Source organism: Lichenostomus cassidix, chromosome 1Aa, assembly GCF_008360975.1.
Source record: "Lichenostomus cassidix isolate B80296 chromosome 1Aa, HeHo_3.0, whole genome shotgun sequence".
NCBI lineage: Eukaryota > Metazoa > Chordata > Aves > Passeriformes > Meliphagidae > Lichenostomus > Lichenostomus cassidix.
Window position 1 is genome coordinate 23,413,416 of NC_139480.1, and position 24,594 is coordinate 23,438,009.

At 40.5% G+C, this 24,594-nt stretch overlaps 2 protein-coding genes across 6 annotated transcripts in view; one reads left to right on the top strand and one right to left on the bottom strand.

The window, feature by feature from the left end:
• CTTNBP2 (cortactin binding protein 2) overlaps positions 1-7,062 on the top strand; it is a 78,636-nt gene extending 71,574 nt beyond the window's left edge. For 4 of the 5 annotated variants that reach the window (XM_085042597.1, XM_085042608.1, XM_085042585.1 and 1 more), the window contains 3 exons: positions 760-892; positions 2,999-3,100; positions 5,486-7,062. In XM_085042597.1, coding sequence (XP_084898723.1) covers positions 760-892; positions 2,999-3,100; positions 5,486-5,644 — 394 coding nt within the window. In that variant the 3' untranslated portion in view covers positions 5,645-7,062. The other variant, XM_085042616.1, reaches the window with a different exon arrangement.
• Positions 7,063-11,976: 4,914 nt separating this feature from the next.
• CFTR (CF transmembrane conductance regulator) overlaps positions 11,977-24,594 on the bottom strand; it is an 86,994-nt gene continuing 74,376 nt past the window's right edge. The window contains exons 24-27 of the mRNA XM_085042625.1: positions 17,838-17,927; positions 15,262-15,434; positions 14,823-14,928; positions 11,977-13,382 (exon numbers count right to left, since the gene is read on the bottom strand). Coding sequence (XP_084898751.1) covers positions 13,176-13,382; positions 14,823-14,928; positions 15,262-15,434; positions 17,838-17,927 — 576 coding nt within the window. The 3' untranslated portion in view covers positions 11,977-13,175. The remainder of the gene's footprint in view (positions 13,383-14,822; positions 14,929-15,261; positions 15,435-17,837; positions 17,928-24,594) is intronic.

Consider the following 24,594-nt stretch of genomic DNA (forward strand, 5'->3'; position numbering starts at 1 on the left):
AATAAAATTTATGTACTTTGATATAATTTTAGAATCCATTTATTTCAAACCTTGCAGCACTACATGTCTTTTTATGTAACAGAATAGTCTATGACTTAAGAAAATTATGTAACACTTACTCTGCCTTGAAAAGTTGACCGTATGCTTTTTCAACTGGCATTATATTTTAAAAACTCCTCTGGCTATTTCAGCTTGCTGAATGGCAATTCAAGATGGTACAGTACATATACTTTAGTCCGAATGGTAGAGTTTCCCTGAGAAAGTGTATGAATTAGCTTGAGGGAACTGCATTTGAGACTTTACTTCAGTCTGAAACCTCGGTCCTACTTTATTCACAGGCACAGAGAAAATAGAATATTTATGCTTCCAGTATGCCAGAGGTTTTTTTATATGTTTGGAATTATTTCCAAAAAGGAGTGGAATAAAATTGATTGCTGCATTTTAAAAAGTGGGGAGTCTTTGAAAATATTAGGCAGAGGAATCCTTTATTAGATTTTCAGAATAAAGAGAGTAATTTATGAGATAACAATTACTATTGTATTCTGAGATAACAATTACTAAAAGCTATTCTGAGATAACAATTACTAAAAACTACTGCTGTCAGTTCATTTAATGTTATTTTGTTTTTGTTTGTGGTAATAAAGGTCATTTGGAAAAAAATCACTATTTTTGAGGTGTGTGTAATATTTCTTTTTAATTTCTGTATAATAGCTTAATTTCAGTGTTCTCTCTGATTGTTTGTTTGGGTTTTTTAACCAGATCTTCAGAGAAGGATCATATAACAACATTAAATCTGGAGCAAAGTCTATCTGTTGGTTCTGATGATGAAGTAGATCTTGTGCAGGAGCTTCAAAGTATGTGTTCCAGCAAATCTGAGCCTGATATAAGCAAGGTAAACACAAGGCTTTTAAATAATTTGCTACATTACCATATTCATTTGTTTGTTATGTGCTTAAAATAAATTTTTAATTTACAAGCCCTGCTTGAACTGAAGAAAATCATTAAATTATTTGGGAATAAGCCAAAGTCGACTAATAAATTGTACATTTGCGGGTAAGTGTTCTGGTTTAACATACACTATTTTAAATTAAACCTTCACCAGTTTTTCTGGTAGAGATTTTTGCAGTGGAGGATAAAATTTCTAAGTTCATAGAATCATAGAATAGCCTGAGTTGGAAGGGACACACAAGGATCATTGAGTCCAGCTCCTGGCCCTACACAATACATCCCCAAGAGTCACACCATGTGCCTGAGGGCATTGTCCAAATGCTTCTTGAACTCTGTCAGGCTTGGTGCTGTGACCACTTCCCTGAGAACAGCCATCCCTGCAATACTGTTCCCTTGTTCTGTTTCAAGCTATCATTGCTTTCACTGGCAAAATGTTCTGTAGTCTTAAAGACCTGGAAAGTTTTCCCTAATATGCATTGAATATTTAGTTTGATTAATGTAATCCCATCAGCCTTCACAGAACTGGCTCAAAGCTCCTCTGCTGTGTAGGCAAAATGCAGTTTACTGCCCCAAGCAAGAGATAATGGATTCGCCTAATTCTTTTTCTTTAAAAGTGGCAAAAGAGGGTGAAGGATGCTTGCAGGGCTCATAGTTTTGGGCTAAGGTCTATGCTGGAATGGGTTGTGGTTATGGGAGGCCTGTAGGGGCAGAGTGTGGAGCTGTGGGCCTCTCTCATTTTTCCTTCTATACCAATACCATGCAGCTTTCCCTGTGGCTGAAGCTATTTATTCTTTTCCATCTTTCTTCCTAGCACAGCTGGAATGAATGGCTGTGACAGCAGGCTGTGTTCACACTGGAGCAGCTGTTCCATAGCTTTTGAAACACAGATAGACTCAGTCTTAGGCTATTGTCCAGTTAGGCTGTGCATGACATCCTCTAGGATTTCCCTGAACAACAGTTCCATGAGTTTCGCTTTGTTAAGTACTCTGTTTATTCTTAAAAGACAACCAAGTTTTTGTTTAAAAAAAGAAATACTGTGTTTGGGAAGATTTTTCAACCTATTTAATGAAACTCTTTATTATAGTGTTTTGGTTTGGGTTGTTTTTCTTAAAGTATTTACAGTACATGCATGAGTCAGATGCACCAAGCTGGCAAGCTAATCACTAGTCAGTTAGCAGGGATTTACTGTAGCTATCCTTAAAAGAATGGGATGTGCTTAAAGAAATGGTAACCAACTTAAAATTGTGTTTAATAACATGCAAAGTGTAATTGCTTGTTGATGACAATTCAAGGAAATACGGGTTAGATAAGGAAGGAGATACATGTCATGTCTTTTGTTCAGTTTCCTCACCATGGGTGGAACCATCCATGGCTGGAATTTCTGTTACTAATTCCCCAGCTGCCTAGAAGAGCCTCACAGAATAAGGGTGCTGTTGCATGCTTTCTTTGTGTGATACAATTCCAGGCTGCCAATGGAATAAGTACTTCTGCTCTTTAATTTGCCCTTTCACTTGAGTATGTTTCTGCTGCCTCCTGCTTGGGAGGAGTACTTTTCTGCACTGCGTTGGGATTGAGTACTTTTGCAGTTGCAGAGTTTACCCCAGGATAAAATGCCATGTTTTCAGTGAGGACAGCAGTTTGAGCAGGCTCTATCTCTTATTTTATGCTCAGGAAAAATAGGAAAATGGAAGGAAAAATAGCAAGGAAGAAACATGGCAGGAGGAAGAGGAAAGGATCATTCCTTTCTCTGATGTTCCTGGGGGCTGGGTAAAATTTAATGGGAAACTGCCCTTAAGCTCCACTGAATAGTATTACTCTGGAAATGTATGTTTAATCTTTGTCTGATAATAATTAATATGAAATCTCTTTCTCCCATCTCCTAAAAATGCACTCAAGAGTAAAGAAGAGATATTTTAATTGTTCTTTGGGTATTTATGAATTGCATTGTATAGAAACCATGAAAATAAAATCAAGCCTCCAAAAGTTGGCAAACTGAAATACAATCTCTATGAATAACTAAAAAAATCGCCATTTACTCATCTTTGTTTAGATTGCAGGTTCTAAGGATGAGTTATTGATGTTCAGTAACTCTCAGAACATTCCTGCATTTTCAGCAAGTGGTACTAACCCAAATAAAACAACAGCACAAAAGGTAGGTGAAATGAGTTTTAAGTAGTATAGAAAAAGGTGTCTTTTCTTCAAAATTTGCATTTCTGATTGGATCCTAGGAATCAGTGCCTTGTTTATTACGAGAAAAAACTGTCATCATTCTTAGGAAGCTTGCTAGACTACCATGCCAAGTTTCTTTCATGTGTCTTAGTAGAAGCTCAAGATTTATTAAAACAATGGATGTATTTGCTTTCAGTTTTGGCTTTTTACATAAAGCCATCTCCCTGGGCCAAATATTTTTGACTTTACATTGACATTATAGGTTATTTCCATCAGATATGAAGAGAAATAAAAACTGGGCTTGTTGTGTCCCCTCAATTAATGTCATTCAGTAGGTTTGCAAAAGCACCACTTTTAAAATTCTTGATGTAAAATTGCTGCTTGCTCTGATGTCAGAGCTCTCAGGGGCAGAAATATTGAAAAGACATGATATTACCAAAGTTTGTGAAAAATAGCATTTTTTTAAGGGTATTCAGTTCTATTTTTGACCTAACTATTTGTTGAAATACACAGTCGTCTTGCTATGTTACTTATGTAAACAAAATTCAGTAACTGCAGAGTAGTTTCAGAGTAGAAAGATAAGCTGGATATTACTGGAAGATGCAGTAAGTCCACTGTCATCTTCTTTTCATATTTTTTTCATATTTTTTCACATCCGAATATTCAGAATGTTAGAATGCTTTTTGTAATTTTACTTAAAATCCATAGAAGAGTCTCCACTAAAAAAAAATAATTTTAACCTTGCAGATCCATGTGTAGGTGGATCCTTTTGAATACTTCTCTAAACACATCTTCAGGCATCCCAAATCAGAGCTTCACATAGTAGTGATGCCTGGATAATTGGCTAAGTCAGCTGACCTACCAGTTCCTACTGCACATTTTTCCTAGTGATGTTTTTTCTTTAAAAATTCCTGAAAACAGAAGGCATAACTATATTGACTTACAAGTACACAAGTTTATCTGCATAAGAGGTATTTGAAGAACTTGGTCAAAAGATTTCATTCAGAATAAAAAAAAAATTACCTTTTTGGGGAAGTGTTGGCCAAAATGAAGGATAAACAACCCAGCCTTCTGCTAGAGGGGAAAGAGATCTAATAGAGTGACAAGCTTTGTTGCTAGATTTAGTCATTATTATGACAAATTTATCAAAAATTTAGAAGAGCACAGTCCTTTGGAAGCAGAAGTCAAACTTTTAGAGACAATTGTAGCAATGATGAACTGATGCATCAGCAAGAACTGGTGAAATGAAGAAGGATTTGTGATCAGAAAAGCATCCTTTTTCTGAAAGGGAAGAGAATCCTGTAGGTAACAAAAGCAATACTGCATGAGCAGAGGAGATCTTATCAATGGTAATGAGACAAATTACTTAAAAGGGTAGCATACACATAATTAACTATTCTTTTTAATTTGCTGGAAGAAAAAAATGCTTGCAAGTATGTGAAGGAGAAAGGCAAAACTGGTAAGAGATGCAAAACCTTTGATCCAGGATGCAAACAAATTGATGGAATAGAGGACTAATAAGGACCCATGATGAATAGTGTTTTCATGTCTCCTGTGTTACGTGAAAAGCAGTAGCTGATGGTGCAAATGAACTTTTTAATATTGATGCCCGGAAGGGGATCTGAATTCAGCTGATGCTAACAGACAAGATCCTATTTCTCCTTTCTCTCCTTAAAGGTCCAGGTTATTCAGGGCCTAACTAACCTCTTTCTTCTTGGCTATAGATGAACAGAAAGGGACAGCATCCTTGACTTTGGCTTTTCAGACATCTAGATTTGGCAAGGGAGAAAATGTCCAGTTTTAAAAAATGTAACTTCTTAGCATAAGTGCTTTGAGACACTGTCTTGGTCTAAGACAATATAAAGGAGAAGCTTCTGGGTCCAGATATCTCCTGTAGGGTTCCAAATAAGGAATGGATGCAAGTAGATTAAGTGAAAAAATAACCCTTTACTAACAAGCAGAACAGCAACAGTCAGAAACAACAGATAACCACCAGATGCAAAATTCCTCAATCCCATGGACTCCCCAAAACAAAAAGAGACACTCAAACCAGAAGTTGCCAGGCACACCTCCCAAGATGGTGCCTTGGATTTTGACCATGTGGGCAGAAAGACAAAGGGAAAAGTGTGCCAGTCTTTACCCCACTGCCCCCACTCTGTTCTCTTCATATCTCCCTCTTGGCTTATCTCCTGATGGGTGGAGCTCCGACTGGAGGTGGTTATCAAATAGTAAGAAACTCTCATATTAAACTGCAGAAGATTGTAAATAACAAGAGTTCCATGGAGCTGGTTGGGTTGATTGGCTGGTTGTTTTTCATGTCAAACAGTGGTACTTATTTATACACAAAATGCTTTTTTTTAATTTCTAGGATGGAATGTGTCCTCTCAGCAGCAGTCGAACTGTGGAAAGCAGCAACAGTAAATCAAAGACAGAGTTGGGTGTTTCAAGAGTTAAATCTTTTCTTCCTGTTCCTAGAAGTAAAGTCACCCAGCCTTCTCAGAATACTAAAAAAAAGCAGCAGCAGTAATACAAGGCAAATAGAGACAGATAGTAACACAAAAAGAGAGATTTGAAATTTGCACAAAAGAGAACAAATAGAAAAATCCAATAAATAAACCTGCCTATCTTACAATTTTCTGTATTCATATAATCTCTATTGCAAAGAACCAAGAACTCAAATATGTAAATATTTTTTAAAAACAGTTACCCTGTGATGTAAAGTTTGTACAGGACCACAGTTTTATTTCTATGTACATCAGCTGGAAATTATATTGATTTAAACTTCAGAAATGGGCATTTTGCCACCTCCATGGATGGTTGGGTTTTTTCTTCTTTTATTATGAAAATTACTTATTTAAGTGATAATATTCAGGGGTACCTACCACAGGATTCTGTTTGTGTATATACTGTACAGAAATATATTCTATTAAGTTCACATGTTAACCTGCATTCAGATGAGTTGCACAATATGTACAACAATGGCTTAAGGCTATTGTTCATGCATTTTAAAGACATGCTTTATCTTCCCTTAATGAAAAAATAGTGAATGTGGCAATAACTGAAATGTTTGGAAATGCAGATGGATTACTTTCAGCTACAAGCCATATTAAATACTTTGATTTCATCATCATCTGCCTGCTGAATTGTGATTTTGTTTTTCTCAAGCTTCTCTTCATCTGAAATGTCACGAATTTCCTTTATAACTTCCATCTTTTAAAAAAGGAAAGAGATTGAGAAATTAAAATGCAACAAAAGTTATTTTTCTCAGACTCTTACTCTTTGATAGAATTGAAGAAAATGTGATCATTTATTAACTTAGTTTTTCTTGTATACTGTAAAAACTTTTATATGCTTCATTAGTGTTTTAAAAGCATATGAGAAATAACAGTGTTTTACAGAAACAAATTTTACTGAAAAGGAATTTGAGCAAAAGCATAACTAGAGTATTATCCAAGATCATGTAGTAGCAATGAGTTACTATGTAATTATGAATTTCTGTTGTGGATTTAAGATGTAATTGCTGTAAAATGATACTTGAGTTGCAGTTAAAATTAACTCTTTGTCATTTTTCTCTCCACTACTGAGGTAGATCATGTTCCTATGAGGGACAATTTCTATGCAGGGCTTATTTCCCCAGCCTCTTTCTACAGTAGCTGCAGTTACATCCTTGTGAATTGCAGGAATGTGGAAATGTGCTCTGTTAGCTCACCTGTTAAGCAGGGGAAAGTGCAGAGTTTTCTTGAGATCAGACTTAGATGCATTCTGCTAGGTTATTGGGAGATGGTTTGGAGAACTTGGACAGTGACATGGTCATGCTTCTAATTTCCAAAGGAGCATTTTTCTCAAATTAAGCCCAGAGGAGGAAAGGATTAACTGTTTCCTAACGCTTTGCCTTTGTATGTAAAACAGTCATCCCAGACTCATGTCAATAAAATTTTTGTATGGTATATTGTCTTTCTTTCTCTTAGTTTCTGTATCTGTGTTAGCTCTATAGAATATTGAATATTAGAAGCTTATTTCTGAAATAATTTCCTGCACAATATATTTAGAAAGGATCTTCTTTTTTGGCAGGTTGCTGTTTCACTAATGCTTCCATTTGCTGTGTGATAGTAATGTGTAACCAAATACAGATAATTTCTCTAGAGACTGATGTTTACTTTTTTTTTTAGTTCAATTTTGCACTGAAAGACGGTATGCTGCTTTTGCAGGTGGTTCTTAGCAGGATGAGTCAGCTGCGAAGCGCGGCAGGTTGGAGCAGTGGGTCTCAGCAAGTAGGATCCCTTATGTGCTGAAGCAGTGAGCAGCGCTGTGGTAGCTTGTGTGAGAAGCTCAGGTATGGATTTCATAGCAAAGACGAACACAAGTAGATAATGCTGTTTGTAGGGATCACACAAATTTCAACATCAGAATTTGTAATATCAATTTTTTTTTGAGAGCCATAAGGAAAGAAGAATCCTGACATTCTTCTAAGCTAGGTTTGTTCTGCATTTAAAATACACCTTGGAAATGTCAGATCTCATGTAGATCAAGAGCAAGCAGTGTACTTCTGTGTGGGAACATACTGGGCAGAGTGTCCTAAAGCATGTTCTGAGACATACTTTAAAACTATATTGTCGTGAGAATGAAAACTAATCAGTACTGTGCTGTGAGTGAAAATCTGCAGAGGACAGAGTAACTTTGATCACGGTGTGAAAGTTAGGTTTCTTGCTAAATGTAGCATTGCCGTTCAATGCCCTCATTATCCTTCCTTTTCAGCCTGCTATCCTAAACTCTCCATCTGCATCTTTTACCTGTTTGACTTCTGTCTGCTGTCATTTTGTCTGTCTGTCAGTTCAACAGAGTCTGTGATCTCCATGCAGCTTTAATCACATAGTATCTTGCAGATCTCCTAATTGGTTCTTCTCCTCTGCAGTAAGTGCTAATTTCTTGTTAGGCCACAGCAGCTCCTGCCCTCAAACAGTGAACGTCACATAACCATAGCACAGTTTGCATGTGGATATGCTGGCTTCTCTGCTGGCTTATCACTTGGTTTGTGATAAGCTGTGCTGAAGCAAGGCCAGGCTCTGTTCATGAGCTCAGGGTTTCACTGTGTCATCAGGTTCTTCCTGTGATGCTACAAGCAGCACTCATCATGTGTGACTTGTTGTACCAGCTACCCTCACTTTGGGTTAGTGGTGGGCAGAATCCTTTCTGTTCTTTCCTTCCTGTGTCTCAAGAGGATGGAAGTGTGCTGTGATGGTCCATGCCCATCATGCTGCATCTGCTCCCAGCTATTACCCCATGACTTTAAAAGGGATTAAATGAAGAGAGAGAAACCCCATCTCCACGGAGGAGCATCTCAGAAAGTATAGGGAAGCTTCTAAGGTTGAATCTATCCAACAGGCCACTGGGGCAGTGAAAGACTTTTAATTTAGCCCTCATCTGACTACAGTACACTTTTTATACACATCTTAATGTCTTCAGCCAGAGGAACATGAAAGATACTTCTCATCCATCAACTTCGATAAGTACTAAACATTCCAGCTCTCCCCTTCAGGCCAGTCTGAAAATAAAAGCTTTCATCATCTCTCCTATGGTTCTTATTTCTTAACAAGAACATGGAATATGTTCCTTAAATGTCTGAATCCATCAGACAATATTTGCCTTTGGTTTTGGGCTGCTGAGCAAGAACTCCAAAATTAAAAGTATGAATAAACCTACTCCATCATTCAACAAAGGCAGCAACATTCATCAGCAACATCAAAACCAGCAGGCCTGAGGCATGTCTCTTCCTATAATGCAGCTCAAGTGATTTACAAAACATGTCAAAACCCTCCAGCTTTCCAGTAAAACTGGAGAAGGAAAACAGCCTCTGGTGGTGGAAAATGCTTGGAGAAAGGATGAAGGATCACTTTCTTTGTGGTAACTCTGGCTAAAGTGACATTTATGATAGTCAAACCATAGTTAGGACAATTAAGAATTATAAAGTGGGCTGTTCTTCAGAAACTTAAAGTCAAAGTGACTTCAAGGGAGCACAAGGTATGGTTGTACTGGGCTGTAGCATCACTCAGAAACCTCTGGTTGCATTTTACAAGGGTTGTATTTTGAGGTTGAATTGAGCCCTGGGGAATGAACTTAGTATAAATATTGTTTGTCCTAGGAACAGGAAATTGGTTTTGGAGAACATAGGGGTTTGTAAAGGAAATGTATTAGTGTATTGCATTGCATTGCTTAATTTGCAAGATGTTTTTAGGCAGCAACTAATGGTCCATTAACAAACAATTGTACATCAGTTCTAAAGTGGTGTGGGTTTTTTTCCAAATGTTAAATCATAGCCAAGTAATTGTAGAGCTAAAATACCAAATCTATAATAGAAAAATGAGGAAAAGATATTTTTAGGTAAATAAAATTCAACAAATTATGTAGTTCTGTAATTACCTCCAGCAATTAACACCAAGAATTAATGTGGGGAAATGCTTTAAAAGGTCCTTTTCCCAAGGTACATTTCAGAAAATAACTTAAGCCAGTTGCTTAAACAGTGTAGACAGAATTCAAGAAGCATAGAGGCCATTGGGTGTTTAGCAGCTCTGGTGTAACAGGCTGAGGGATTTGAGGCTTTTGGAAGTGGAGAGGGTGGATCTCAAGGAAGACTTTGGAACTGGATATTTAATGAAGAAAGCACAGCTGGTAAGATACCAGTTAAGCAACTGTGAAAGCAAAATTGTTTTTTGGAATAGCAGGCTTGTTTGACCCAAGTGAGATACTGAGCCGTTCCCGCTAATGATGATTATCAAGCTACTTTGTATAGTTATTTTGTATGTAAGATTTATTAAAATGGGTAAGTGTGCATAGTTCAAGTTTGTTTAGGCTATCCTTGCTTAGTTTTTCCTCTCCCAAGAGCTTCTTAGTGCTGTACTAGCAGTGTGGCCACCCTTCTCCACTGTACTTAAGGACAGCTACAGAATCTCTTTCCAACTTTGTCTTTTTGGTTTCTTCTTAGCAGGCTGCAAAATTTAATTTCCACACGTAGTATTAAAGTCAGCATGCTCTTCTCTTTGGCTGTATGTTGTATACACCCACATTTCTATACAGGTGGTTTTAATGACAAAGTGCTCTTGTTGGAGTATTTTTATATCCATTTTGTTTTATCACATGCATGCAAAGCAAAGCATATGAGAAGAAAAATTCCCTTAAATAATGCTCAGCCTGTATTTATGAGGGTCATTGTTTGTTCTTCCACTGTTTATGCCCTCATTTTCTTCTTTTTTATTTTTTCCCTTTCCTCCATCACGAACAGCATATTCAACTTCCCAGCTTAGCTTCAGGCAAACAGCCCTGGGACATCCCCCTGACAGCAAGTACAACACTTACTCTAGAGGGTAACATGCTCTTCTCCACCTTTGTTGGGAAGGAGAGGCTGTGTCCTCCTCCTCTTCATGGAGGTTGGTACTAACTTACCTCCTGTTCCAGCCTGAACTCCAAAGGAGCTGAAGCAGCAGTTTGGGACTGAAAGAAATAGCACACTCTTCTCTCAGTTGCCCTCAGAGGGCAGCATCTTGCCTGGGCTCTTTAGGACATGCAGTTTGATGGTGGTAGCTGGGCACTGATGGCAGAAACTTTTTCAGTGAGTGTTGTGGCCCAGGGTGGGAGCAATCAGTCTACTGCTTTACTTTTGAAGTCCTACTGCGTGTTTGTATCAGCAGCATCCATATGTCCCATCTACTACATGCTCCTGCTGTATTTATCTTTTTCTTTCCTGAAATGTGTCCTTATCTGCTGAGTCCAGCTTACCTGCCACTGTCTAACTCCAACGACAACACAGTTTGAACAATTAGTTGCGCAAGCTCTGAAGCATGTGCTGGTTCTAATGACACAGTGGTTCTTTTCTGCTGATCTTTCTGATCATGTTTATTTAGATAATAAACTCCCCCACTTGGTGTGTCTGCTCTGAGTAACATCCTGAAAAAGAGCTATCCGTGGCATGCCTCCTTGGGCTTGGCCACATTGCAGCAGCCCAGGCTCCTCTCAACTCTCTGTAAAGACTTGCACAGAGAGCTGACTGTGAGAAAAGGGACAAACAGCATGAGGTGAACAATTTGAGGGGATAAGGGGAGTGGAGATGTGATTCAAAACTGATGCTACTTCAATATACAGTTGGTTTTCCATTGTTATAAAGCAAACAGAGCTTGGTGGTAAAGAAACAGTGACAGGGCAAATTGAGACCCAAGGGTATCCAGAATGCTCTCTGAGCAAGAGGCATTGCTTTGTGGAGAAAATCAGGCAGTGCAAGGAGGTGTCCTCGCAGAAAGGAAATTACCCAGGTAAGTGCTAGAAGATAGGCAAGCATAAAAGTACAGGATGAGGGACAGGGCAGGAAAGAAAACGCCAACAAATATTTGCAGAGGAAATGTGTAATCAAGGACAGAAAGCATGTTCTGGGGGCAGAGCTAGAGGGAAAGCAGTGCTGCAGGGTGAGCAGCTCCAGAGTGAGCTGCAGTGCCCGTGGGCTCAGCCGGACCCAGCGGCACCTTGAGCCGCAGCAGCGCCCAGCCGGAGGCAGCCCAGGACAGCTCCAGCTGCTGCTCCAGGATACCTAAAAGCGTTTGGTCCAAGCCTTGCCTGTGCTGCCCTTGGCAGCCCCAGGGCTGAGCACAAGCGGCGGTGCAGCGCCTGAGCCCCGCAGCACCACCTAGTGCCGCCCGGCCGGCCCGAGCCTGCCCGACAGCGCGTTCACCTCCGCCTTGGCAAACAATAGAAACAATTGTTAAAACTCTGCCCGTGTTTTTGATAGGCAGCAATGACTGGAGTGAAAGTAGAAGAATCGGTCCACAGCGCCGGCCCCGTGGGGGTGGGGGGTGTTGTAATATGTCGTGCAGGCAGTTTCTCTTTTTTAAAATTTATTTAAAGAAAAAAAATAATCTAAAACACCTGTATCACTAGAATACTTTAGTGCACAAAGACAGCATTGGACAGTACCTGGCCAAACTCTGGGGCTGTCCTCGTTTTCAACAGCTCTAGCATAATGAGACATCAAAGTCTAGTAGCAAAATCTCCCTTCAACAATCCAAATATAAAACTTTTTGTACAAATATATTTTTCTTTATAGTACGTAATCACTCTTAAAATACATCATTTCCTTAGCAAAAGTTTGCAACAATATTAAAATAAATAAAATATCCTAGAGAACATTCAGTTCCATAACAAAACTGCAAACCAGAAGAGTATAAAAATTAATTTCATTATTAAAGTCTACTTCTGAGAGGTTTCTTCCTTTTCTTGTCTTTTTTTGGTTAGGCCTAAGTAAAAAAGCATGTAAAGATGCAAGACCTATGCAGACTATTACAGTCCACTGCCAGGAGCCCTACCTTTTGCTAGATACTGATGTCAGCCTGCACTCATCCCACTGTGTGTTCAGGGTCAGGTCAACAGTGTCCTAGGTTTTAAGAGGAAATACCAATTCTCCCTTAACTGTGGAGACATGACAGATGTTGACTGGCTTCCAAGTCAATATCCTCTCTTCCTTCATTTTCACCTATGCACGTGGCATTTGGCCTTTCCTGCTAAGCTGAAATTACAGTTGCTGCATGGAAAACAAAGAGGAGGAAGTTTTCTGTGTGCCTTGCTGATAATTGTCCCTTAATTCATTTGCAGGAAGTGAATCCAAAGAAGTTTTTTACATTCTGATTTTTCTATTTTCCACCCATGTTTGATTATTTTTTTCATATTCTTCCTGCTGTCTAGTCCTCTCACCCCAGCAAGAACATTTCTAGTTTTCTGAAATAATTATGTCGGGCTAGGCAGGTTACTTCTGCTTGCCAATCTCATTTGTATCCAATCAGAGCAGCTTTCCAAAGGAAATCTGGTTTCACCAGTATAAGTGGCAAAACTTCAAAGAAAGTACTAACTTGCACATGATTAACCACAGAAGGGAACTGCCACATGCTCAGGCAGTCGCTGCAGTGAGCACCTCCTGCAAGGCTGAATTTGTGCATGGCTGAGGCAGGTTCAGAAGTGCTGGTCCTGTCATGATGGGGCACTGCTGACCATTCACTCCACAAACAGGGTCTCTGCACAGCACCTCACAGCCTCGTCTCCTGCACTTCTTCCTCCGTCTCCTCCTGCAAGGCAGTGATTTGGGGTCGTGGTTTGCGTTTGCTGGAGTTTCTGTGGTGTGCTGGGAGTAGCTTAAGGCGCTCAGCATGACTGATGGCCTGCCTGAAGGAGCTCTTCTCGTTCAGCAGCTTCTGAATGGATTCATACTGCCGCAATTTATTGTCCTCGATTACCTGGAGAAACATCACTCCGTTAGATGGGCAGTGGTGCTGCTGACAGGATTCAGCTCACAGAACTAAGGCAGCAGGGAAGAGACATGAAGACAAGGCAAACATCTTCAACAGAAAAAGCCCGATTTGCAATTTCTAGTTACAACTTCAAAAACATACATTAAAATCTGAACATGTTGAAAAGGTGCCTCTTGCCCAAATTACACAATGCCACTGTGTTTCTCCTTGTGACTTGGTTTTACCTCTGAATCTCTTTGTTGAAGTCTCCAAGTACTGTGGCATTTCCCTGGCATTGCTAAAGCTCCCAGTTGAGAAAGCGTTAACTGTTCTATTGAAAGCAGAGGGAAAAGGGTGCCAGCAAGGTGCCAGGTTTTCTTTGCTTTCTTTTCACCAAACAAGGAAGCACTGCTCACCTCTGTTTGAAGGAGACAACAGGTTTGCCCTGTAATGCTGTGCCAGTTTCTCCTTTCAGGCAGGAGACAAGGTAAAATCAGGCTTTGCTGGCACTGCAATGCCAGCACATTTTGGGTAAGGGCACAGGTCTGACAGGAAAGAACTTTTAGCATCTCTGCTGCTAAAATGTAGTCTGCAGGGTGGGAAGCTTTTCGGGGCAGAAGCTGCCTGCCTGCCAGGGCTCTGCTGCCACAGCAGCTGGGGGCAAGGCTGAGTCCAGCACACACAGAGGAGCAGCACATCCAATTGGATGTACAGCCTGCCTACTGACTGGCCTGCTTTAACTGCAGGCTCTGTTCCTCCTGCTGTGCTAATGCACCCAGCCAAATAGACATGGAAAACCATGTTTCACTCTGCTAATCAAATTAAAATGCCCTCTTATAGAAGAGTGAAGAAAACACAAAGGGAGGAACCTAATTTTTAAGAACAATTTCCATAACTTCCCTTTTCTTTACTATTTTTATATAACAAAGGAAGTACCTTAAGACTTCAGTAATTTGTCCCCTTGATTAAACATGAAAGGAATATTTACATGGCTTCTTGAAAGAAATCAGCAATTCTGATCATCATGTATTTTCTTAGGAAACCCCTCTTCCCCAGGCAGCCTCTTATTGCTCAGTTCAGCTGTTTCTGCATTTGCAATAGTAAAGCTCTCTGAGACGATGAGATTTTTCTGGTTCTCCTGAGCCAATCAAAAATATAAGACACCTGGATCAGCAGCTGGATAACCTACACAACTTTCCTTCTGGTTGAAGCTTTCCTTCTTGCTCCTCCAGAACATGACCCAGCTCATCTGAACACAGGTGTCTGTGACAGCTCAGGTGAAAGAGCAAACAGAAGCCTGCTGCTGTTCTGCCAGTGGGTAGGTTGATAAACTGCCCTGAATGATCCCCATCAACCCAGAAAACATCATAAGTTCCACTTGGTGTGTTTTACATGTTCATAAAATGGAGTGAGAAAACAGTAAGTGGGCCTATGAGAAATGCTCACCAAAAATCTCTGGCACTCCAGCATCGCCTCCAGCCTGTGCTCGGAGAGTATCACCGTGCAGTTGGCAAACGCATGCTTCAGGGTCTTCCTGATCACTTGGGAAGTTCTGAAAGGCAAACAAAAGGCATTCAGATTGCACTGTGCACACCCATAGCTACACTGACGTGTGTAACAGCCTGGCTGTGTGCTGCAGAGCTCACACACAGGGACACAGCTCTGCGGGGCCTCAGCTGCATCTCTGCTGTGAAAGCACCTATCAGCCATAGAGTTAAGGTTGTAACCAGGCTTCCCTGATCCCCCACGCAGAATTACCAACATGCATTGCTGAAATCAGGCTTAGTAACAGGCCAGACAAGTTACAAAAGATCTCTTTAGATGGTGCTGCCTCACAGATTTTCTTATTTTGTATTAGAAGACAGAAGAAATGAACAAAACATACACAGGGTCCAGGTGAGCACTTGGTTCGTCGAGCAGCAAGATTTTAGCTTTGCTGAGAACTGACCGGGCGAGGCACATCAGCTGTTTGTGGCCATGACTGAGGACACAGCCTCCATCCACAAGAACAAAATCAAGCTTGCCTGGAAATTGCTCTATTACAGACTTCAACCCAACCTGCCAGAGAAAAAATAGGACATGAAAAACTGGCAAGATATAGTTACTGCTGACTGTGGCAATCATTTACATCATTGTAAATGTTAAGGAAAGTGATTTTTGAAAGGAAAATAAGCCTCTTTGGTTACTAGGAGGTTAAAAATAAATAACTAAAATTTTTATGCTACATTACAACAGAGAAAATAACGCCAGTCACAATGGCCCCTGTCTCTACAGCTCTGACAGTGTAGAGCTCATACACTCCTTTTGCTGCCCCAAAGGTCTTGAGCACTTTGTTTATACTAATGGCACGAGGGGCTTCCCTTTGGCACTGGTTAAAAGCCATTTAGAGGAGTGCCCATGCCAAGTGAAGCTGCTGCCTTTGGACCAGAAACCAGAGTCCAGCCCAGGAGATGTTTTCTGACTGTTTCTTCCAGTGCTCCTGTGTGCTCTCATTAGGAGATTTACACCCCAAAGCAAAGCTTTCCATCTTCCACAGATCCAAACCAACTGTGCTCCTTGGCCTTATCAGCAGAGTTTACAGACACTTTTTTAAAAAATATGAGAACTAGGAAATATATGTTACTTGCCTGGCTCTAAAAAATGCTATAAAAATGTAATGAAACCCCAGCAATTTATGAAGGACATCCCCCTTGGATTTTCTAAATATTACCAATCTGCAATTAATTTAAATTCCAGAGAAAACAAAAAATTTTAAATCCTACTTTGTGTTTTCACTTTCCATGGAAACTATATTAAACTGTTGTGTATATGTGTTGTGTTTCTGAAGAGCTCATGCTTTCATTTATAAGCAAATTAAGGCAAATGTTCTGTTCCTCACTCCTCTTTTCAACACACATTGTGTCCTTAATGAAATTTTGCATTTAATGGCTGGAAAATGTGCTTTCTTCTTAAAACTGCACAAGGTCTCTCCATGGATGTGTAGGGTTCAGAGAGCTGACTACATGAGTAAGACTAAGGCTCACAAGTTGACCCAAGTCTGACAGATTCAGGTGCTGAAATATGGAGGCAATAAAAATGAAACATCAGACAAGGCCTTGTTCTCTTTGCAGTTGATTGCAAGGAGCATAAAGAGGTGATGCTGATCTCAGGAGGATCCTCTAAATCCTCAACTGTCAACATGGGTCTGGAATAAGCTGACAGTTAATTTCTGTTCTGTGCTCCCAAAGTTTCACTGACTCACTGCCACTGCCAAGCAAGACTTCAAGAGCCTCAACTTGGTAAACAATCCAATCACACCCAGTAAAAAGCATTACAACTCTTTTTTTTTTCCTATTTGTTTTGCATTCTTTCCTTTGCAATGAAAACCTCAGTATCACATATGGATTTGCCGAATTGCTTAATGATAAACACTTCAAAATAAAATTTTTTTCATGCCATTGTAAAAGAGGTTTAGCTTTTTCAAATTCCAAGCTCAATTCAAACACACACTGGAAACGATCCTCCAAAGCAGGAGAGCTTTTCTTCTTCAAGAAAGGGGATATCGATCCACACTAAATTTTTTCCTGAACATCAGAGAAGCAGAGAAACAACACTGAGAATGCTGTTTCCTCTGCTAGGACTGTCTGAAAAGCTGCTGCTGTCTCATCTAAACAAAAATGTCATTATATTTTTATTTGACAGTAAGTTACTCACAGAATGTGTCTATTTTCCTCTTTTCCAAATGTAGGGAAGAAATTAGAAAAACCCAATAAAGCAAGCAGAGACAGAGTTAACATCCTGGATGGGAAAGGAGGAAGCTTTCAGATAACTCCCATGCTTGTAAGCATTTCTTGATACTTGAGACTTGCAATGAAAAAGGAAAATGGCACCAATTCATGGTTAAGTCTGTATTAATTAGGTCATCTGTACCTTGGAAAAAGTAATCTGCTTTCTAGGCTGCAGCCTTTTCCCTCCTGTAGTGCTCACCTGACTTTTTCTGGACATTATGGTCACCTCTGCAACCCCTGAAGCACCATCAGAGCCAAGAGGTGGGACCTGTCAACTGCAATGTGTGGGACCAGTGCAACATGGAAACAGAATCTGGCCCCTAAGTTTGGGAATTGAAAAAAAAAATGTTGCTAAAACCTCAACATAAAATTAGAAGAAAACCTTCAGGCTGGAAAATCTAACACTCCATGATTCTTATTTTACATGGCAGAGAAACCTCCATGACACAAGTAGTACAAAAGCCTGAATGCCTTGTCAGAGAGTGCTACTCTCAGCTGGCTTCACATTGGCCTGAGAATTTCAATAAATATTTATGTAAAACATAATAAATATGGTTTATAGCACAGCATGACCTTTCCCCTGCACTTGTTTCCTAAGACTCTACATAAATGTAAAATATGACAATCATTTGACCTATACAGCACCCTGCTGTAACATCACCAGAGGGAGACAAATAACACCAAACAGTTTTACCTCCTCTGCAACTTTCCATATTTCTTCATCATTCCACTGCCCATAAGGATCCAAGTTCATCCGAAAAGTTCCAGAAAATATGAACACTTTCTACAAGAAAAAAGCCATAAAGACATACGTAGATAGATAACCTGAAACATTGTATAAAGCATTGGAAATTGTAAGCGTACAGAGAAAAGAATAACCTTCTGCAATTAACAGATAGAACAAATTGCAGATTCTTAATTTTTAAAAAAATATTATTAAAAAAAAAAGTTATTTTGAAAATCCTTGTATATTAAGGTTTTGGCAATTATCTTAATAAAATCTTAGCTAAACTTGTTTGGAAACCAGAAAACCCCAAATTTCAGCAGTGTTCAGAATAAAATATTTCCTGTATTTTCATTTTGAAATAAAACTTTTAAAACTATTTTTGATTCTTGACTATGTGAAACATATTCAAACATACAAAAAACATCGTCTAACCCAAGTGTGTTTCCACAATTTTGTTTAGCGAGAAAAAAAATTATTGGTTATTTGTCAAAATTCAGGGACTTTGTCCTAAGTTGGTTTTCATCCACGAATTTCTTTTTCTAATAAATTGTAGCCAAATACATATCCCAGCTCATTCTGTCCCCTGACATTTCACCATGTCCCAGTCCTATCTCAAAAGATGTTCCTTCCCTCCCTCACTGTCACATGACTGAGCTGTGACAGAGCACAACCTGGCTCGCTAATGCAGCAGCAACAACCTGCTCTGAAAGAGGCTTCCCTGATGGACACTGCAGCCCTGCTCTGAGCTTCCCTGATGGACACTGCAGCCCTGCTCTGAGCTTCCCTGATGGACACTGCAGCCCTGCTCTGAGCTTCCCTGATGGACACTGCAGCCATGCTCTGAGCTTCCCTGATGGACACTGCAGCCATGCTCTGAGATTTCCCTGATGGACACTGCAGCCGTGCTCAGTCCCTGCTCTGAGGGACTGAGTCCCATGCAGTCCCATGCAGTCCCATGCCTGCCTTCTGCCACAGGAGATGAGGAGGATGCACATTTCCTGGCACAGAGAACACACCCTTCTCAAACTGAAGTTTACTACTCCATTCTGCTATCCCCATCAGTTCAGGCGACCAGATTTAGTTGATCATCCCTTAGATACATGTTTTGTAGCTCAAGAAGCAGTGACTCAGACAAAATTAAATATTTGTTGAATCTCTTTTTACATGGGGTGGGTGTGTCAGATTCTGATGTAAATGAGATTCTTCAAGGGACACTAAGGCTGTTCAGCATTTCTTAACAAACCGTTTTTTTCTATGCTGCAAGATACACCTGCTATTTGTAGCAGGGAGAACTTGCTCTCAAAGAATTTAAGTGCCTTGTTAAGAAATATAATTTGCTTGCTTTTTCCTTGTACATACGCAACAAATACCAAGAGGAAAAATCTGAGACAATTATTTTCTTCCGTCTTTCTAAACAAAGTATTTATTTAGAGAAAACATGTTGAAATGATTCACAGCCACGTAAATTCCTGGAGTCTTAGTAGTCAAACACCACCAAAAGCAGTGAAGGACTAGCTGTACCAGCAGAAAATAACTGAGAGAATACACTTAGCAAGTGCTTTCCCAAAGTTTGGCCTGTCTATCACAATTTCCATCTGATCCAACCTGGGAACTTGGCATTCTTTCATCGAACTGATTTATACACATATTTACTTTAAACATTTAATTATTATTAATTAAAAGTATAGACATTGCAGAGGAAAATAAATCACATTAATTAATTTGCTTGATTAAGATATGTGTGCCATTGTCAACTTATTTGGTGTAAAAGAGAAGGCAATAACTGATTCAAGAAACCAGAGCAGAGAAGCAGCCACACTGTGGTGCACTGCACGCAGTGCGGTGGATCAAAGTGCAATGATACCTTCACCACATGGCCAACAGCACACTGACTGGGCTGCAGCACCACACACAGCTAAAAATTAATCACTGAAGTACTTTTTGTAGAGACAAGGGCGAAAGAGTAGACTCTTGCCTTTATAATTGTCATTGTTAATAACAGTGAAAGTTTCAGTGAAGTACAGCACAGTCCTTTTCCCATGCCCTGCACTGGGTAGGTGGCATGAGTGGGGTGAAATATTTGCAGCAGGATTAGGTTCTTCCAAGTAGTGGGTGTGGTGGAAACAACAATGCTGTGGAAACAGTGTCAGACATGGGTTTGTTCACACTGTGAGCCCCATACATTTAACTAATGGAATAGGTGTTTTCATTTCTCAGTGGTAAAGAATACTTAACTGAACAAACCAGTTTTAAAGAAGATAGGGCTGAATAACATTCCTGCTGAAGTGCACCAGGCAGAGCAATAAAGGGTACAACTTTCTGCTGCTATTTCTAATAACTGTGCTTTCAAGAAGCGGGGCACTAAAAGCAAGCTATTCCCAAAAGAAGGGTTGTTTTTTCATCCCCACAAAGTAAATATTTCATTGTCCTGAATTCTGGTACTTCTCTCTCCATTTCAACACCTCCTTCCTCCCAGTTCACTAGAAACCATACAGGGTTCACTTAAGTAAATTCCACGTGAGTCACCTGGGCAGTTTAGAGTCTACTTGAAGAAAAGCAGAAACAAATCTCTCCACACTCTTAAAAAGTAGAAGTCTAAAGTGAAACAAAAATGCCCAAAAGTTAATACGAAGGACTTATATTGTTCATAAATACGGAAGAAGTAGAAATAAAGAGAGCATTGGAAGGGTGAATGGATGGCTGGGTAGACTGGCAGCAAATCTGGAGTAACTTCCTTCTTGGTCACTTGTTCCAATTCCCACAGGATGATAATGGTTGTGATTATACAACAAATAGTTTCTTAGACCTGACATCCACCCACAAGCAAAACATTTGGAAACATAAATAGGGTCATGTTTATGTTCTGACCACCCTAAATATTGTAATTTGACCCTTCTGAAGGGCATTAATCCCCATCAGTGGCTACAGCCTCTGTGTATTGGTGTGTGTGGTAATAAGCTTCCTAAGCTATTTATGTGTTACGTGGAGAATCAAGACCCTGGAGTACCTAAGGAAATGAGTATAGAAGAGTTAAGGATCAGGTGACAAGAGGGTGCTAAGGAGCAAGAGTATCCTGGCTGCAAGTAGCTGCTGCTGCAACCTGTGTGCAGGTCCTCAGCAAGGCCCAGGGATCCTTCTACCCTGGGCTGGAGAGCAAATGTAACATCAGCAGGAACCAGGCTGCAGCTCCATGCACAGAGAAGTTAACAACAGCATGACCTCCATGGAACATCCTCTGCTTTGTCTGTGTTGTAGAAGCAATATCAACATGAAACAAAACCAAGTTACTATGTGAACGCTTTAGTATTAGGTGCAAAGTTAGAGGATTTGTTTTCGTAAGTGTCCTTTAGGGACTGTACATTGACATTAAAATTTTGACAGACAAGAATAAGAGCACAGAAACAATAAAAACCTGAAAGGTTTTTGGGACCAGTTCTGTAACATTCTCCCTTGTAGATGCCAAAACATCTGCCTCCCATAGAGCTTACTGGTAAACATAAGTGCTCTGCTCCTGACAACACCAAACCCATGATGTAGAAAACAACCTATATACTGCCTGAAATAAGCATGAGCATGTGGGGTTGTCAATAAACATCCCCAGCTGCTCAGTGCATGGGTCTGGTGCAGCAAATGCTCCCCAGTACGGTGATGCTGACTCATCCCAATGCCCTGCAGGAACCCAGGCTCTGCAGGACCCTCTGTGGGAACACCTTGGGAAGTGGCCCTGCTTGGCAGGCTGCACCAGGCTGGAGTGTGCTGGCACACCACAATGCAGCCAGGACCTCTAAAAGTGAGCAGGCCTGAAGGGTATGGGAAATAGCGCTGGAGACAGTCAGACAGACAGAGACAGACAGATACAATGAACAGAATGTGATAGCTGCTGAAAAACTGGAACTACAAGGATAAAAGTTGCAAAATTTCATTTCTTCAGTAAAATAAAGGAACAAAACAATTTTTTTTGGTCAGCTGACAGTCCTGCAAAGTTGTTCTCCATGTTAAGCTTGATTTTAAGTCTAGATGGAGTATTTACACGTAGAAAACAATGTGAGATCCACTAGGATGCATGGAATAACACTCAAGAAAACATCAGAAGCCATCTCCTTCCTTGGTGCTAGCAGCACCTCATGGGTCTCAGATTTCTCATCACTTATTTTAACTGTAAATCATCTGCAGGTCTCCTTCATTCAAAGACAAATTTCTAATAGCATGTTCTCAATCTGACTCCATTAAATACTTGAAGATATAATCTGCCTGAAGACCTATGCAAGAAAGCCTCAGTGTGTTGAAACTGAATGCAGCGGGAAATCCTCACTCTGGAAATGTGGTGGGCAAACACCTGCAGAAGAATCAGCAGAAGGGCCTGTCCAGGAAGAAGGGATAATGGGTGCAAAGGTACAGCCTGGTATCAGTGGAGCAATTGTTTTGTAGGAGAATGACTAACAGCCCGTGGGAGCCGTGCTGGGCAGGCTGTGCTTCAGCAGCGCAGCCATGTGAGAAGCTCCAGGAAGGAACTTCCTTGTGGGTGCTTCAGGAAATGTATTTTATATGATTTAACCCTTCAGACCATCACAAGACACTGACAGCCAGATTTGAGGTACTGAAAGAAACAAGGGGTTTGCCTTTGCTCCCACTCACTGCTCAGGTGAACCCTGACCACCCTGCAGGTCATTCCAGCACAGCCTGCATGGAGCGGGCAGCAGTGTCTTAGGATGCTGTGTGTGTTATGTGGTTGTGCACTAGTGAGGTTCCCATTAGAGGAAAAGCACTTCTTTTCTACTAAATTGGGAAATTTAGGGTTAAGGAAGAGGAGTGCGTTGGAAAGTTTTCAGGAGGAAGCATGCCTCAGGTAGAGCTCCATTCGCCTTTTGTTGGCGAAGCCTCTCCTGGAGACAGCGAATATCTAGGTGTTGCTGTAGGTGAGCCTCCCAGGAAAAGAAAGGCAACTTTTTTTCCATTCTGAAGCTGTAGGTGAATGGCAAAGAACAAAAGGCTCCCTTTGTTCTGCCAGGAAAGGCAGGGTAGCATATGCAATTTCTCTTTCCTGCTGGGAAAGTGCTGCTGAAAACTTCATTTTGTTCTGAATGTGGGAACTTTTGAGGCATAATGTGCAGTTCTTTGCCAAGGCTTTGGACAAGTGCTGAGAGCTGAAGCGTGCGAACAGGCTGGCAACTCTTATGACCTTCCAGAGAATGGAGGGCTGGGATTATTTGACATTGATCCATGTATCAGGGACTTGCAAATTTGAACTAAATGTGTAATTTTAACAATGACTTAACAATGTACCTCACTAGCAGAAGGACAAGTTACTGTTCATGTAATAAATGTCTCTTGCATTTTGCTGATGGCTGCAGAATGATGTTTTCTATACCACTAGTGACTCTCTGGTGAGTACTCAGCTATGAAAATTATTCCTTGTATTTTTCACTGGGACAATGAGACTACTTGTTACCAAGCATTCAGATTTTTTCTCAGTCCATGCATTCCCAAGGACAGCTGGAGATGGAAAGCAGAAACTCTACTGGGCAACCACATCCCAAAGGGCAAAAGGCTGAGAGAAAAGGATGACTATGGGAGAGATAAGGAAGCCCTTTCCAATACAGAAATTTATACTTGGCTGTATAGGAAAATTTTCCAGTGCAGACATAGCTTATACTGGTAAAAGCATCCTCCATCCTATACAGCCATGCTTCAGAGGACAGCTGTATAACATACCTGTCCTCTAAACTAAATACAAGCAGCTGCATGTGCAATTCACTGCACAGCTGCCTTGATCTGAAAGGGAGATGTTTTTTCATACTGGGAAGCAACATTCACTCTGCAGAACTGAACCAGCTATAATAAAGAAATAAAAGTGTAAAGGAATAGATATATGTGAAAATGTTGAAGAGAGGACAGAAATGGTGGCAAGAGGTCAGCTATCAAATGGCAACTTGCCAAGCAAGCCTCAGCTCAGCAGGCAGTGTATGACCAGGAGAGCTCAGGTAAGAAACAAATGCAACCAGTGGACTCAACACTGTTCTGTTAGGCTTGGTTTGTCGAGAGTGTAATGTGGCAGTGAAGAAAGGCTCTGTTCTGACATGGTCAAAGTGCTAAAACATTGCTGCTTCTGAGGAAATTTCAGAGTATGAAATGCACAGAGTTGTGCCTGCTTTTCATGCTACTCTAAATAAATGGCACTTGGGCTACTATGGAATAACGTATTTGAAAGGGAAGCTATCACAACTGAAAACTGATCGTCACATGAAAAAATTGAATTCTGAGTCCTCCTTGTGTTCGCAAAATCAAGGCCATTTTTCTTCCAGCATGAACATTTCAGTGTCTTTTAACAGTGACCAAGCTGTAAAACTGACAGCATTTTTATGTTAAACTGTCTGGCTGTCCCAGAGTCTCTCCAACTGTTTTAAAGTGCCTCATGTAATCAGTGCAACAACAGCTTTATACTACTCATACACTCACATGCTTTCTAAGACAGTAACCACCTTTCACAGATGGGAGACTATCAGGGAACAAACCAAATCTTCACAGAAACAAGATGGAAAGAGCTTTACAGTGGGGACAGGATGAGGGGAATAGCACAATTAGGTTTGACAGCTAAGAGTTAAAAGGGGATGCTTGGTCACCTCGGTTGACCCACTCCCTGTGGGTGTGTCAGGGAGGAGGTCATCCAGGGTGACCGAGCATCAAACCATATTTTTCAGTCTCTGGGGCAAGTAGCAACTGCTCC